This window comes from Lissotriton helveticus, chromosome 7, assembly GCF_964261635.1.
Source record: "Lissotriton helveticus chromosome 7, aLisHel1.1, whole genome shotgun sequence".
NCBI lineage: Eukaryota > Metazoa > Chordata > Amphibia > Caudata > Salamandridae > Lissotriton > Lissotriton helveticus.
This window is the reverse complement of record NC_136068.1, coordinates 1,077,107,876-1,077,124,801: the sequence shown is the minus strand read 5'-3', so window position 1 is coordinate 1,077,124,801 and position 16,926 is coordinate 1,077,107,876. Positions and strand designations below refer to the sequence as shown.

Sequence of the window (16,926 nt, the reverse complement as noted above, 5' to 3'; positions counted from 1 at the left end):
CAGACACCACCCAGCAAAGACAAGAGAAACAGTGCATCATAGTCCAATCAAGGTCAGCCCAAACCGTCACGGTCCATCACGATGACCCCGTCCAGTACAAATAGGTCGCTGCGTTCCTCCACGCAGGCTCTGTCCATCCGAACCGCCATCACGACAAGAATAGTAGAAAGTAGTAGTGTCAAGATCAATGTGATGGGAGGGAAAACAGGATAGACGGGTATAAATGGTTCTTGAATTGTTAATGCCTGGATCTCACTCACTCTTCATAGTGATGTAACTGCTACTAAAAAGGCAACTTTCCATGTAAGAAATTGTAACTCTTATGCAATGGTTCAAATGGTGGACCCATAAGTCTGTGAGCACAACATTTAAATTCCATACTGGAGACGGTGGTATTCTTGGAGGAATTATTCTTTTAAGTCCTTCCATAAACGCTTTAATTGCAGGTACCCTAAACAATGACAAATGTTGTCTGTTTTGGAGATATGCCGCTATAGCAGCGAGATGTAATCTGGTTGAAGAGTACGCTAAATTAGATCTTTGCAGATGTAAGAGAAGCATATGATGTTTTGTATTGAAACATTTAAAGGGTTAACGTTGTTATTTGTACAATAGACAACGAATTGTTTCCACTTTGCTGCATAACATGCTCTAGTGGTAGGACGTCTTGCCTCTTTAATAACATCCATGCAATCAGGAGGTAAATTTAGATATCCAAACTCTAAGACCTCAGGAGCCAAATCGCTAGATTGAGCTGCATTGGGTCTGGATGCATAATCTATCCATGGTTCTGTGTTAGTAGATGTGGGGAGAGTTTTAGTTTGTGGTGTGGTACTACAGAGAGTTGGAGTAGCATTGTGTACCATGGCTGTCTCGCCCACGTTGGTGCTATTAGAATCAATGTGAGAGAATGTTGTCTTAGTTTGCGTACCACTAATGGAATTAGTGGGAGAGGTGGAAAAGCGTACGCAAATTTGTTTGACCAGTTCATCCATACCGCATTGCCTTTGGATAATGGGTGTGAGTACCTGGCGGCGAAGCTTAGGCATTTGGAGTTGCTTTGTGTGGCAAACAGATCTTTATCTCTGGTTGTCCCCACATTTGAAAAAATGGCTGAAGTACTTGAGGAAGAAGCTCCCATTCGTGTATCTGGTGTCTGACGACTTAACAGATCTGCCAATTGATTGTGAACTCCTGGTAGATGTTCTGCTAACAGAAAAATGTTTTGAGGAATGGACCACCTCCATATGCTCTGCGCCAGCCGGGAGAGCTGTATGGAGTGTGTTCCTCCTTGCTTTTGAATGTAATACATTGCTGTCATATTGTCTGTCCGGACTAGTACAGCCTTGTTTGATATGTAATGTTGAAACGATTTTAGAGCTTGAAAGATTGCTAGTAACTCAGATAATTTATGTGGAGTACTCTTTGTTTCATTGTCCACGTTCCTTGTACTGTGTGACTTTGTAAGTGCGCTCCCCATCCCGTGAGAGATGCATCTGTGGTCCGTATTATTTGTGGAACTGGCTCTATAAACGGCCGGCCCTTGGAAAGGTTTTTGTGGTTCCACCATTGCAGAGAGCGATGCGTCCGGTCGTCTACCACCACCAGATCTGATCTCTTGTTGAGCCTGATTCCACTGACCTGCCAATCATTCTGGTATGGGGCGCATTTGTAGTCTTGCGTATGGCACTATGAAAATGCAAGATACCATTATTCCTATTCGCTGCATGTACACTCGAGCTTGTAGTGAGTGTTGAGCTTTGAATTTTTGTATGAGATTCTGCATAGCTTGTATTCTTATTAAGTTGGGGTACGCTATTGCTTTGGAGGTATCTATCGTGGCCCCTAGGTACTGCTGAGATAGGGACGGTTGTAGATGTGACTTGTTTTGATTTACTGTGAACCCCAATTTGTGCAACATTTGATGCGTGTGCTGTACACATTGGTTGTATGACTTGGATTTTATTAGCCAGTCGTCTAGATATGGGAATATGTGAATGTTGTCCCTTCTTAAGTGTGCTGCCACTACTGCTAGACACTTTGTGAATACTCGAGGTGCTGTTGTCACTCCGAATGGGAGCACCTTGAATTGGTAGTGCTGACCTTGTAGCACAAACCTTTGGTACTTCCTGTGAGACTGATGAATGGGAATGTGGAAGTAGGCGTCCTTGAGGTCTAATGTGACAAGGAAGTCTCCTTTCTGTAGTAACGGTAAAACCTGTTGTAATGTGACCATATGAAAATGGTCTGAATGTATGTACTGGTTTAGGGGTCTTAGATCTAGAATTGGTCTGAGAGACCCGTCCTTTTTGGGTATGAGAAAATAAAGGGAGTAAACACCTGTGTTTTGGTGTTCCCTTGGTACTGGTTCTATTTCATTCTTTTGCAGTAGTGATGCTACCTCTTGCCTTAGTAATAAGAGGTGCTCTTGTGACATAGGACGTTGTCTGGGTGGAATTGTCGGAGGAGTGGAAGTGAGCTCCAGACAATATCCTGACTGAATTATTTGTCTCACCCACCTGTCTGTGGTGATGGAGTTCCAGACAGGTAGGAACCCCGACCGGAGTGGAATGGTCTGGTGGGATGGAAGGGAAGTCACTGTTTGGGAGTAGAGGCGTTGCGATTGTTGTTGCCTCTGCCTCTGCCCTTATTGTTATTTCCTCTATACCCTCCTCTATATTATCCCTTACTGGGTGAGGTTTGGTTGGTCTGTTTGTAAGTAGAGGAGGTATTGTCCGTTTGTTAGCCTTTTGATGCACCCCTATAGGAGGAGCGACGAAAGGAAGGTCTATGGGCTTGTGTTTGTAAAGCGCCCATTGATTTTGCAGTATCAGTGTCTTTTTTCATCTTTTCTAGAGCACTGTCTACATTTGGACCGAAAAGATGTTGTTGGTCAAATGGCTGGTTTAGTATACTGGCTTGTACCTCTGGTTTGAATCCTGAGATTCTTAGCCATGCATGCCTACGCAACAGTACCCCTGTGTTTACTGCTCTAGATGCTGTGTCTGCAGTGTCTAGTGCGCATCTTATGGAGGTATTAGTTATAACTTTGCCCTCTTGTATTAAAACAGCAGCCCTAGCCTTATATTGTTCTGGTAGGTGTTGCATAAGTGACTCTAGCTCATCATAATGAGCTCTGTCTTATCTTGCTAACAGAGCTAGAGTGTTAGCAAACCTCCATATATTGGCAGCATGTGATAGTGTGCGTTTCCCTGAGGCATCTAGATGCTTTGCTTCTTTGTCAGGGGGTGAAGCATCCCCTGTTGTCTGCGAGTTAGCTCTCTTTCTCGAGTTTGACACTACCAGTGAATCTAGTGGCAACTGTCCTTTAATGTATGCAGGATCAGAAGGAGCTGCTATATATTTTTTCTCCAGTCTGGGGTTAATTACTCTGGCCCTGACTGGGTCTTTAAATATTTCTGGCGCATGTCTTACCACTCCATTCAGTATTGGCAGTGGTTTTATGTGCTGTTAACAGTGTATCCATAAGAAAGTCCTCTTCTATTGGATCAGTATGCAGGTCTACTCCATGGAAAGTGGCTGCTCTATGAATGAGCTGTGTGAACCCAATGGTGTCATCTGGTGGAGATGGCCTAGACGGATATACCTCATCCTGTGGTAGATCTGGTGCATCTGGTGCGTTGTAATCTTCCCATGGGTCCCCTGATGACCCAGCCATATCATCGGGGTCCTTAATGTCATCTATTTGCTGATAACTGTGTTGAGAGTATGTATCCCCATAGTCCTCCTCCTGTGGTATCATACTATGTGTTGTAGCTGGTGAGTTTGCAGGAGAAATATCTACTAGTATTTCTACTTGTGGTGAAGGAGGTCTTGTGGGGGAAGTCTGAACATGCTTCTTTGAGGGAATATGAGATGGCTTAGGACAGTCCATTTTCCTCCTTTCAGGCACTGTATATATTTGTCCAGTGTGTGGATGAATCTTCAGAGTCTTTTGCCTTACATCTGGCTGGAAAAGCTCTTTTACCGATAAATCTTTCTTCTGCGCCGATTTATGTGGTTTGGAGCCGTCAGATTTAGCTTTTACAGTGTCTATTATCTTTGGAACAGTTCTTGTTTTCGGTTCCGAAGATTTATCTGGTTTCTTGTTTGGATCAGCGCTTTTTGGATCCAAAGTTTTGGGTGCCGAGTGTTTAGACTCGAACGTTCTTGGTGCCGAAGTGTGTTTCGGCATGGAAACCGATTTCAGGTCTGATTTTTTAGGTACCGGAGTTTTTGGCGCCGAACTTAGTTTAGGAACGTCTTTCGCTGCCGAGCTTGGTTTCGGAACGTCCTTTGGTGTCAAACTTGGTTTTGGTTTTAGTTCGGTAACCCTCGGTATCAAAGGGTGTGTCTTCGGCTTAAGCACTTTCTGCTTTTCGGGACCGACGGTCTGACTCGAGCCCGGGTCGACCGGAGGCTTTTTAATAGTCTTCACTGCCGAGCCCGAAGGCGGGGCTTCGTAAGTTTTCGATCGGTGTGCACCCGGACCCGAAGGTGGGGGTGGAACCGAAGCCTGTCCCGGTACGGGGGGTCAACAGGGTCGACGCTCTTACTCATGACCTGTTGACCAGCTGGAAGAAGATAGTCATCTTTGGATTGATCCTCTGCTCCGGAAGCTGAGTCCTCTGCCTCGGAAGCGATGTCTTCTTGCTGTTCTTCGATGTCTACCTCGATCAGCGCCTCGTCTATGATGAGGTCTGGTGTCGACGACGATGATTGCTCCATAGCTCTTCGAACTCGACGGTCCCTGATTGTTTTCTTGGACCGGAACGAAGCGCAGGCCTCAGTCCCGACTCTCGTGCTCTGGAGACAAGCGCAGGTTGCAAAATTCATGCAGGTCGGTGCGGGGAAACTTGTGTTCGCACTTGGGGCACTTCTTGAACGGTGTTCTTTACATGAGCCAAAGGCCCAATGGCTCAGTTGGGCCCAACGGCCCGACGAGCGCTGGAATGGAGAAGTGAATCCTCTCTTCGATGCGGACGACCGGAATCAGTGTCGAAGACGATATTGATTTGTAGATTGATTTATGGATACGAAAAGAGATCGGTAACGGGAACGATGAACACATCCGAGCCCGATGGCAGAAAAAAACAATCTGAGGATGGAGTCGATGCCCATGCGCACTACGGTCTAAGGGAGGAGTCACCCAGCAGACAAAGACTCTTCCAAGACAACAACAAAATGTAATCATCCGGGCCCACCACCAGATGGTGATCTAATGCAACAGTGTGTGGTCTGCAGCCCATATGCCTCGGACAGACAGTTATAGAAAACAAAGAATTTAACAGCGTACATAAGAGCTGAAGGTACATTACTCGTAGAGTTTCAACATAAGAGAAACTACCTCTTTCCCATTGCACTATAAACCTTTTGTAAATCTTCACATATGTTGTTGCTTGTGCACTCTATTCCTAGATGTGGAGATTTACAGAACTATTCTGAGTAAGAACCATATCAAGATAGGTGAAGTGGTTAACATGATCTATTTCCTTACTATCCATTCTCCAGCTATGTTGCTGCTCAAACCTTTGATCTTAGGAGAAAATTACAACTGAAAGTGGCTGCATGCTTAAGATTCCAAGGTGCCAAGACCCCACTGGAGGCCAACTGGTGTTAGTTTAAACATACTCATATCATCTGTATATAACAGAGAATTACACATTTAATTACCCAAGCTTGAAGCAAGCATTCAAATACCATAGAACATCTGAGGAAAATCATACATACCCCAAGGGAATAAGACTGGTGCTAAACGTCACCCCTGCTTTAGCTAATCCTGTATGGTAATACAAGCAGTCAATCCTTTGCCTGATCCCAATATTACCCTGCACCACTTATCTATTTGTGGGGAAGTTCAGTAGACTAACAAGGATGCAAAAAGTGTCCAATTTACACCGAAGAGTTGGTTGGTCAATGCAGTTGAAAAATTAATAAAGACGGCATAACCAAAAGAGTATACACAACAGCTATGTTATCTAAGACAGAACATTGGAACTAGAAACGAGATTGCTTTATGGGAAAAAGTGCACACTTAGTAACCCACATTAGTTGTGTGGGCATGCCCTCGGACATGGTTTATGGATGGGGAGAATGGTGCCCCCTTTCCAAAAATTAGGGACCTGCCACTCGGAGGGCATTCCTTGAATAATGGAGACAAAAGGAAGCCCCAACGTAAAGGATCCTTTTTCATCATCATAAAAGGAATATCATTTGGGTCCTCAACATCCAAATATCTTGACTTTCTTATATACAAGTAAAATGTCAGTAGATGATTGAAAACCCAAGACAGGAAAGGCTTCACAATGTGAATATCTCAAGGTTTCATGGAGTATTTATCAACAGGCGGTCTACATGTGGGTGCAAATGTCAATCTAAAACAACAAATTATGTAATCTGGAAATCACACCATGTTATGTGTGGGTCTACAAAGGAGCAAAATATGCAATATAAAGAGTTATATAAACATACTCATCAGTAAAAAAAAAAAGTTTACCCACACTTACATAAAACATATAACAAAATGTAAGAGGGCTACAAGCAAGTCGAGATTCCTGTAGCAACCACTTTCATACAGAGAAGAAGGGAACAAAAAGCACCTGTGTTTGGCCAAACTGCAGAGACGTCCACTTCTTTGGTTCATTCTCATGCACCATTTGGTTGCATGATACATGATAGAAGTTTTGAAGCTGAAAGAGGAAGTTGTTCAAGTTGGTGGAGTCTAAGCTGGTGAGGATGTTGAAGATGCTGTCAAGCATGATTTCACCAGCTATCTCCTTCCCTTTTAGGACACTACGCTTTTTATCGTCCCATCCAGCGTAAGCCAAAAATTTCTTCAGAGCGCCTTTCTCTGGCTTTACACAAACGATGTCATCATATTGGTGCCATTCTAAACATAAAACACATTTTTAAAAATAAATTTTCTGAAAATAGGTAAACATAAAAAGATGAGATGAGTAAATCAGAATTCTTCCATCCTCCTCAACATTTGTGAATGTCCAATGAAAGGTCTGATAATAACAAATATCGTTTTTATTAAATATGTTTACACAGTAGTTTGACAATCTTAATCATGGTAACATGACAGTTAACATTGTAGTCATGTGTTTTTATTTGTACTTTAATTCCACAAACAAGTATTAACAGAATCACACACAGGAAAGAGGAGTAATGGGTATTGCTCTGGATTTACTCACCTCTTTCCTCAGAGAAGGAATACAAACAGTAGCTCTAGGGAAATGCAACTCTACACCCTTTTCCTTACCTTGTGGAGTCCCTCAGGGTTATCTCTGAGCCCAACGCTCTTTTATGTTTATGTAGCCAAACTGGCAACTCTTATCAAAAGCTTCAACTTGGAGGTAACATCCTATACCAATGATATCCAATTGATAAGTGCTGCTGCCAACAAGGATACGTTGGGCCCTCCAAGATGCCGAAACTACATTAAGGTGGTTAGTGGCTGGATGAGTAGACATTGCCTGAAACTTAATTCAGGTAAAACCGAGATTATTGTTTTCGGGAACCCCTCCCGAGCTTAGTCACTTCACTGGTGGCCGGAGAATCTGCCTCACCCTCCCCTTCGTGTAACTAAAGCTAAGAATTTAGATTTCATCATTGATGACAACCTCAATATAAGTGCCCAAGTATCGGCTATAACCTCCTCAGCTTACTCTGTATTAAAACTGATCAGGAAGATCCTGCCATTCATCCTGTCAGCCATAGGAAAACCTAATTACTGCACTAGTCCTATTCAAATTGGACTGTTGCAACTGTCTCCATCTAAACATTTTAGAAAAAACACACGAGGCGACTACCGTCTGTTCAAAATGCCACGGCTAGAATGATCCTAAAATTTCCTAAGTTTCATTCGATCTCCCAGGGACTTTGCAAGCTACACTGGCTGCCTATGCGCAGCCGTGCTAAATTTAATGCCCTATGTGTTGCTCATAAATGAATGCATAATACGGACCGGAATTTCTTAGATCAGCCTTTAAACGATATATGCCAAACAGAGAACTCCGGTCTGCGAAAGCTAACGTTTTAGCAGTTCCCAAATTTAAAAAGATGCAATGCAGAAGCAGTATCTACAGCACAACCAAAGAGCAATCCCTTCTTTAACGGCATTTAGGAAGGAGATAAAAACTTGGCTATTTAACCTCTGAAACTGCCTCTAGTCTGCCCCTCACATAGCGGTAAGCCGCCCTATGGTACACGCACACTTTAAAAATTCTTGACAATAACACAGAAAAGAGAATGATGAAGATTATTCTTGCTACCTTCTGTGAGGTATCCCTCTACTTAGTATGCAAAGTCCTCATTCACTTTCGTGGCAGGCTTCATCATGGGATATGCTAAACACCTACGGTTCAGATCTGCGTACCATGGTGGAGTCCCTAAAGAAACTGGGCTCTAGTGCATTTCAGGGATCAGGACACTAGTATGGTTACAGCTAACTAAATTGATTTCCAATTAATTGATTTTATTTGTGAGTTCTCGGACAGAATTAAAAAGGAATATGCTACTTACCAGTATGCATCTGTTCTTGGCATGTAGAGCTGCAGAATTGTACATTTAGCAATAGATCGCCACCTGGTGTTGGGCTCGGATGATTGCAGGTTGTTGTTGTCTTCTTGGAAGAAGTCTTTGTAGTCACGAGATAGGGGACTCCTCCCTTGGACAATACTGCGCATGGTCATCGACTCCATCCTCAGATTGTTTTTCGCCATGATGGGAAATGATGGAGTTAGTAGAAGTAAAGAGAAAGGATGTCCATGCGTGTGCATCTAAGAAAGATGAGTACTGGAACGGATACAAGTCCCGGGGAGGCGGGAGGGCATGTACATTTCTGCAGCTCTACATGCCAAGAACAGATGCATACTGGTAAGTAGCATTTTCCGTTCCAGGCATATGAGCTGCAGATTGTACATTTAGCAACGATTGTGCAGCAGTGTCTCCCCTAGCGGTGGTCGCTTGTATCCGTTGCAGCATACTGAAATAGTGTTTTAAGGACAGCTTGGCCTACTGCAGCTTGCTGCTTGGCTTGCACGTCAACACAATAGTGTTTAGTGAAGGTGTGTATGGTAGACCATGTTGCATCCTTACATATGGGGAAACAGCCTTAATAACGAAGTTTAAGAAACGACTAACCTGAACAACGAATCCTAAACAACGACGACATCCTTAACCACGACATCCTTAACTACGACTTACTCGAACAACGACTTTCAAAAAGCACGGAAAAAAGAGCCAGTGACTGACCAATAGATGGCACTATTGTAATTAAAATGACAAGCCTTTCAAGATTTGTCAGCTCTGTTTACAGTGTTCTTGCTAGGAACAAGTGATAACGGAGACAACTAAAGAAATTTCAGTGAGTAGAAAAAATATGCCACTTTCGTAAAGCAGTTAACACATATCTTCCTTGATGGACTCAGATGATAAGGGAACCTATCCCTTTGGAGTGACTTGTTTATCATCCTTAAAACTGAAGATGTCATTAACACCGATTATCAGTATAAACATCTGGACATTCAGTCAATATTTTTGAAAATTAAGCAAGAACACGAAGGTGACCTTCAGGAATCTGTTACTAACAAGAATGAGGGGAGCAACCATGCAGGCATTATTATGCATGAAGGAAGGAAACATTTGTTCGGACAGTTTGAGTCTATGGTAGCTGTATGACAGCATATAAATTCTGAAGAGTGAATTTGTGTAATGTTGCAAAAATATAATTGTTTTACGGGAGAAATGCAAATATATTATTAGAAAGAACAACAAAATGAAAACATTCCCAAAAAAAAAAGTTTAATGAAGCTTTCTGAATGTTTGATTATGGAAAGGCATTAAATATGAAAATTAATCGTGGTTACGGAAATCGTTGTTAATAATGTAGGGTTTGCCATTGCTCGTGGTTTAGCCTTCGTGGTTAAGGAATTCGTTGTTTAGGCAGTAGTTGTTTAATCATATAACCTTACATATGTCCTCTAGTGGTATGTTCCCTAAGAAAGCCATAGAGGCTCCTAGTTTGCGAGTGGAGTGAGCTCTAGGAGGAACTGTTCGTGTACGTTTAGCTTTTTGATAGCATATTTGGATACACTTTACAATCCATCTGGCAATTCCTCCTTTAGATATGGGATTGCCTTTGTGTGGGGAACAGAAAGATACAAATAGATGTTTTGTCTTTCTGAAGGATTTATTCCTGTCTGTGTAGTATAAAAGAGCTCTTCTAACATCTAGGAAGTGTAGAGCCCTTTCCGCAACAGAGTCTGTTTTATTGAAAAAACACTGGTAACTCTGATTGGTTAAGGTGAAAAGGAGTAATTACTTTTGGCAGAATTTAGGATTGGGTCTAAGAACCACTTTGTTAGGATGTATTTGAAAGAATGGTTCTTCTATTGTGAATGCTTGTATTTCACTAACTCTTCTGAGAGAGGTGATGGCAACAAGGAAAGCAGTCTTCCATGTTAGGAATTGCAATTCACACCTGTGTAAAGGCTCAAAAGGGGGTCCCATGAGTCTTGTAAGGACAATGTTCAGATTCCATACTGGTGCAGGTGGTAACCTAGGTGGGATTATTCGTTTTAATCCTTCCATAAATGCTTTTATCGCAGGTACTCTAAAGAGATAGGTGCTGTCTATTTTGTAAATAGGCTGCAATTGCTGCTAGATGCAGTCGTATGGAAGAATAAGCCAAGTTGGACCTTTGTAGGTGTAGAAGGTAACATCATATTTTGGATGGAAACATCCAATGTAAATGTAAATGTAAATTGATACTTGTATAGCGCACTACTCACCGCAAGGGTCTCAAGACGCTTGTAAGAATACCACTGTGTAACCCATCCTGGCTTTCCCTGTGAGGTGTCCACTCCTGGGCACCCCCAAGGTGGAGGCCAGGCATCCTTAGCGTTGTGGGGGCCGTTGTGGAGATTAAGCAAGCTATTGCCCAGAGTTGCAGAGTGTGACTCCATGATTGGAATAGGTACCGAGGCGAGAATTATCAGGTCCGTGGAATTTTTTAGCCCAAGACCCGCCGAGGCGGGGAATTGAACCCTGGTCCCGGGCTAGACCTCTGCATCAGGGTCTGCCACTCTAACCATTGAGCCACACTTCTCCAATGGATCAATGTGAATGTTGTTACAGTATATTGCAAATCTTTTCCACTTAGCAGCATAACATGCTCTAGTGGTGTGTCTTCTAGCTTCTTTAATTATGTTCATACATTCTGGTGGTAAATTTAAGTAGCCAAACTAAGACCTCAGGAGCCAGATCGCCAAATTCAGTTGGCTTGGTTCTGGGTGCCTTATTTCTCCATGGTTCTGTGTTAACAGGGATGGCGTGAGCCGTAATTTCTGATGTGGAACCAGTGAGAGATCTAGTAGTGTGGTGAACCACGGCTGGCGTGCACATGTGGGGGCCACTAGTATTAGTTTCAGAGACTGTTGTCTGAGCTTGCGTACTACTAGTGGAATGAGTAGGAGAGGCGGAAAAGCGTACGCAAATCTGCCTGACCAATTCATCCATATTGCATTCCCCTCCGACCGCGGGTGTGGAAACCTGGCGGTGAATGTTGGGCATTTTGCGTTTTCATGGGTGGCAAACAGATCCATCTGTGGGTGCCCCCACATTTGGACTAATGGTTGTACAACCTGTAGGTGCAACTCCCATTCGTGAATCTGTTGTGATTGACAACTCAACAGATCTGCTATCTGATTGTGAATTCCTGGAAGGTGTTCTACAGTTAGGTGTATGTTTTGAGGGATGGCCCATCTCCAAATGTTCTGTGCAAGCTGGGACAGTTGCAGAGAATGCCCCCCCCCCCTGTTTTTGTATGTAATACATAGCTGTCATATTGTCCGTCCGGATTAGAACAGCTTTGTTTTGTACTTGTACTTGAAAAGTCTTGAGTGCTAGGTAAATAGCTAGCAGCTCTAAATGATTGATGTGGAGCAGTTTTTGTTGGCTGTTCCATTGGCCTTGAGTGGTATAGTGCAGGAGATGGGCTCCCCATCCTGTGAGGGATGCATCGGTTGTCAGCACTATTTGTGGAACAGGTTCTAGGAACGGCCGTCCCTTTGTCAAGTTTTTGGTGTTCCACCATTGCAGAGAGCGATATGTACGGCTGTCTACCAACACCAGGTCTGTGAGCTGACCTTGAGCCTGTTTCCACTGTTGTGCTAGACATTCTTGTAGTGGGCGCATTTGCAGTCTTGCGTGAGGAACTATGAACTATGCAAGACGCCATCATGTCTATTAGTTTCATGAACACTCTGGCTTGAAGAGAGTGTTGGCATTGAAAAAGTGAGACTAAGCTCTGAATGCTTTGAATCCTGGCTTGACTGGGATAAGCTAGAGCTGATGATGTGTCTATGGTAGCTCCTAGATATTGGTGAACGTGCGAAGGCTCTAGGTACGACTTGGTGTAGTTCATCATAAACCCTAATTCGTGTAATGTTTGAATCGTTTGTTTTGTGTGTTATACACACTGGTTGAACGATCTTGCTTTTATGAGCCAGTCGTCGAGGTAAGGGAAGACATGAATCTGTTGTCTTCCGAGATGTGCTGCTACTACTGCTAAGCACTTTGTAAACACTCGTGGTGCTGTTGTGACTCCGAATGGAAGGACTTTGAACTGATAGTGTTGTCCTTGTATGACAAATCTTAGATACTTCCTGTGCGCAGGATGTATAGGAATATGAAAATAGGCGTCCTTTAGGTCTAGTGTTGTCAGAAAGTCTCCCTGTTGTAGTCATGGGAGTACTTGTTGTAAGGTGATCATGTGAAAATGATCTGATTGAATATAGTGGTTTAGGGGCCTGAGGTCGAGGATCGGTCTTAATGTGCCGTCCTTTTTGGGTATTAGGAAATACAGGGAGTAGACTCTTGTTCCTGTAAGGGGACCTCTTGAATAGCATCTTTTTGTAGAAGTGCTAGAACTTCCTGTTGAAGCAGTGTTATGTGTTCTGTGGACATTGGACGCTGCCTGGGTGGTATGTTTGGGGGGGGGGGGGTTGCTGTGAGTTCTAGGCAGTGGCCATGTTGGATAATTTGTTTTGCCCACCTGTCCGTTGTGATGGAATCCCAGACAGGTAGGAACTGTGATACTCTGCCCCCTACCGGAGTGGAATGATGTAGGGGAGGCAGAGGGAAGTCACTGTTTGGGAGTGGAAGAGGAGCGGTTGTTGTTACCTCTTCCCTTATTGTTGTTGCCTCTGTACCCTCCTCTAAAGTAACCCTTATTGGAGGAGGTTTGTGTATGTGTTTTAAAAGATGATGTGTTATCTGTGCCGGTCTGCTTGGAGCCTCCTCTATAAGAGGAGCGACAAAAAGAACCTCTAGTCTGGGTAGATTGTTATGCACCCATATACTTAGCAGTGTCTGCGTCCTTTTTCATTTTTTCTAGTGTATTATCTACCTCTGGCTCGAACAACTGGTTCTGATTGAAGGGCTGGTTGAGGATGGTAGTTTGTACCTCTGGTTTGAAACCGGAAATGCGTAACCATGCATGCCGTCTGAGGATAACACTGGTGTTAAATGCCCTAGATGCTGTGTCAGCTACATCTAGTGCGCATTTAATGGAGGCATTAGATATTAGTTTGCCTTCCTGTAAGAGCTCTGCTGCCTGATCTTTGTATTGATCTGGTAGATGTTCCATTAACTTTTCTAGTTGGTCGTAGTGAGCCCTATTGTAGCGTGAGAGTAAGGCTTGTGTGTTTGCTATGCGCCATAGGTTTGTTGCTTGTGCAGCAATACATTTCCCTGACGCATCAATGATTTTTGATTCTTTGTCAGGCGGGGGTGTGTCACCAGAAGTCTGGGAATTGGCTCTTTTACGTGCATTTGACACTACTAAAGTGTCCAATGGTAGATGTCCTTTAATGTAGGTAGGATCTGCTGGTGCTGGTCTATACTTTGTCTCTATTCTTGGATTTAGTACCTTACACCTTACTGGATCTTTAAAAATCTCTGGGGCATGTTTAATGACCCCTTTGATCATAGGTAGTATTTGAGTAGATATTTGTGACTGCTCAAACGTGTCTAATAAGAAATCCTCCTCAATAGCATCAGAGTGCATTGGAACTCCGTGGTAAAGTGCAGCTCTGTTTAGTAGATGATTGAACCCAATACTATCCTCTGGAGGGAAAGGTTTTGTTGGGTAGTACTGAGGATCAGGTATTTCTGATGCATTATTTGGGTGGAAATTATATGCATCATCTTCCTTGGTATATTGTGTGTTGACATCTTCATCCTCATCTAAGGGATATGTATGTGTCTCTGGTACATCATCCCCCCCACCTAAGTCATACTCTTCGTCAGTGTGGTGTGATGATGCAGGAGATTGAGCAGGAGAAGTTATAGGCTCAATATATGGAGTGATAGGAGAGGAAGAAGGTGAAGGAGAGGAAGGGTGCATTGGAGATGTTGCACAATCCTTTTTAGCAGGAACCACAGTTGGAAGTGGTGTCTCTGCTGGTCTCTTTTTGTGTGGAATTGCTTCCACTTGTCCAGTTTTTGGGTTGATATAGACCTTTTTCTGCTTTGGATCTCGTCTAAATAGTTCTTCCTCTTGTATAATCCTCTTCGGCGCCGATTTTTTCGGTGTCGATAGTGGTTCTTTAGTGTTTTTTGCCTTAGTAGGAGTTATTGAGTCCTGTGGCAATTTCTTCGGTGCCGAAGATGGTTTAGGCTTGTATTGCAAATAGATCTAACCAAGGCTCTCCCCACTGCTGAAAGAGGCCTTGCACCACGTCAGAGTTCAGACTCCATTCGTGATCCATCATGCACCGACGGCGGAGTTCGTCCACCCGGGCATTCAGAGAACATCCCAGGTGTTGAACCACCAGGGTCACGCCCTGATGTTCCAGCCACTGCCAGAGGCGCAGAGCCTACTGGCATAGGGTCGCCGACCCCAACCCGCCCTGTTTGTTGCAGTACCACATGGCGGTGGTGTTGTCCGTTAACACCTGCACTACACTCCCCCGAACAGAAGGGAGGAATGCCTTCAGTGCTAGACGAATCGCCCGCAGCTCCAAAAGGTTGATATGGAGCCGGGACTCCGCCGGAGACCAGAGGCCTCTGATCTCCACCTCTCCCATGTGGCCCCCCCAGCCCTGGAGGGACGCGTCCGTCACAACTACGTGCTCCGATTGGGGAAGGGAGAGGGATCTGCCGCTGACCCAATCGCGGTCCGTGAGCCACCAATGCAGCTGTCTCGCAGTGCCCTCCGAGATTAGGACGTGGTCGGAGAGGTTGCCCTGATGCTGGGCCCACTGAAACTTCAGGTCCCACTGCAGAGCCCGCATCCGCCACCGGGCGTGATGCACCAGAGGATGCAGGAGGCCATCAGCCCCAGAAGCCGCAGCGTCAACCTGACCGAGACCCGGGACAAAGACTGAAAGAGTGGAATCAGAGCCTGAATGTCCCGAACCCGCTGTTCGAGCGGATAAACCCAAAACTGCGCCGAGTCGAGAACCACTCCGATGAAGAGGAGCTTCTGAGAGGGGCACAGGTGTGACTTCGGCACGTTGATGGAAAACCCCAGCAAGTGCAGGAGATCCGCCGTCGTCTGGAGGTGGCTGACGACTGTTTGGGGCGAGCCCGCCTTCAACAACCAGTCGTCGAGGTAGGGGAAGACTGAAACCCCTAACCAGCGCAGATGAGCTGCGACCATCGCTATCCCCATCGTGAACACCCGTGGGGCGCTGGTAAGGCGGAAGGGGAGCACGGTAAACTGAAAGTGCTCGTGGGCTACCGTGAACCGCAGGTAACGCCGGTGGGCCGGCAGGACGGGGGTGTGGAAATAAGCGTCCTGCAAGTCCAACGCTACCATCCAGTCTCCTGGGTCCAGGGCAGCTAAGACCTGATATAACAACAATTCGTAGGGGAGGGTCCGAGGGAAAAGTTTAGCGACCTAACAGGTAAATACCCCCAGTGTAACAATATAAAGAACAAGAGTACCTGTCAGTCGAGTGACGCTGAGATGCTTAAACTCACGCTGGACAAGGTGCACAGAAAAAAACAAGTCAAGGGCTAACAATCAGATTGACTATCAACAATTGCTGTTTAAGTCCTATCAGCCCACCCAACTGGCGGAGCCTCATCATGTAGGACACTCAAACCATGATCAGTCTGCAAACGCCCAGATGTATTTTGGCAATGCATCACTTGGTCATGGTCCGAACACCGCAAATGTTCATACAAGAGGTGAAGCTGATATGTGCAGTGCAAAAATTATATATCAAGTGAAGTGGATAAAATGGCTGTCAAGGCAAACAAAGACCTTTAATAGTGATTGCCTGGACGTCAGATTAAAAATAGTGTAGTGACAGTGTGAAATAATCACTGTCCAGCTTGCTTGGTGGAAAACAAAAATCAGGCCAACATGTTTCTGCCGTATTGTGTAAGTTCACTGGCATTCATCAGGGCCAAGCTCTCATATGCTACTGCAATTACACTATCAAATGTGTTGAAATAAAGTAAGAAAAATTAATGAATAGACCATATTACAGGTAGAATAAGAGTGGTCGAACACGACCATCCTACCGCATCTTCTTAATTTGCTCAATGGATGCAATTGGTCTTCCCTGTGATAGAAGTCAACAAGAGAGAAAAACCATGTAGAAAATGTAAACACGTGATGCTAGTTAAGACATAAACAACATTTTACAACTTAAGTATACACTTAGTGACACGTGTTATTACTGTGCGAAACCAGCGACAGTTTAAGCGGAACTCGGACAGATCCATCACTAGATTATGATGGTCATTCAAGAGGTGCGTAATGTTACGTCACCAACAGTTATTCTGTATAGTATTTCAGGAACTTAGATATAGCACTTACCCATCAATCTGTGGGAAGTAAGCCTCACCTCACCCGGCAACTGCTCGGAAGGATAAGGCCCCGCTCTAGACAAGAGAATAAAGACA

The 16,926-nt window shown here is 44.4% G+C and overlaps 1 protein-coding gene across 2 annotated transcripts in view; it reads right to left on the bottom strand.

The window, feature by feature from the left end:
* RNF213 (ring finger protein 213) overlaps nucleotides 1–16,926 on the bottom strand; it is a 2,973,532-nt gene that overhangs the window by 2,552,013 nt on the left and 404,593 nt on the right. For both annotated transcript variants that reach the window (XM_078654076.1, XM_078654077.1), the window contains exon 7: nucleotides 6,600–6,889. In XM_078654076.1, coding sequence (XP_078510202.1) covers nucleotides 6,600–6,889 — 290 coding nt within the window. The remainder of the gene's footprint in view (nucleotides 1–6,599; nucleotides 6,890–16,926) is intronic.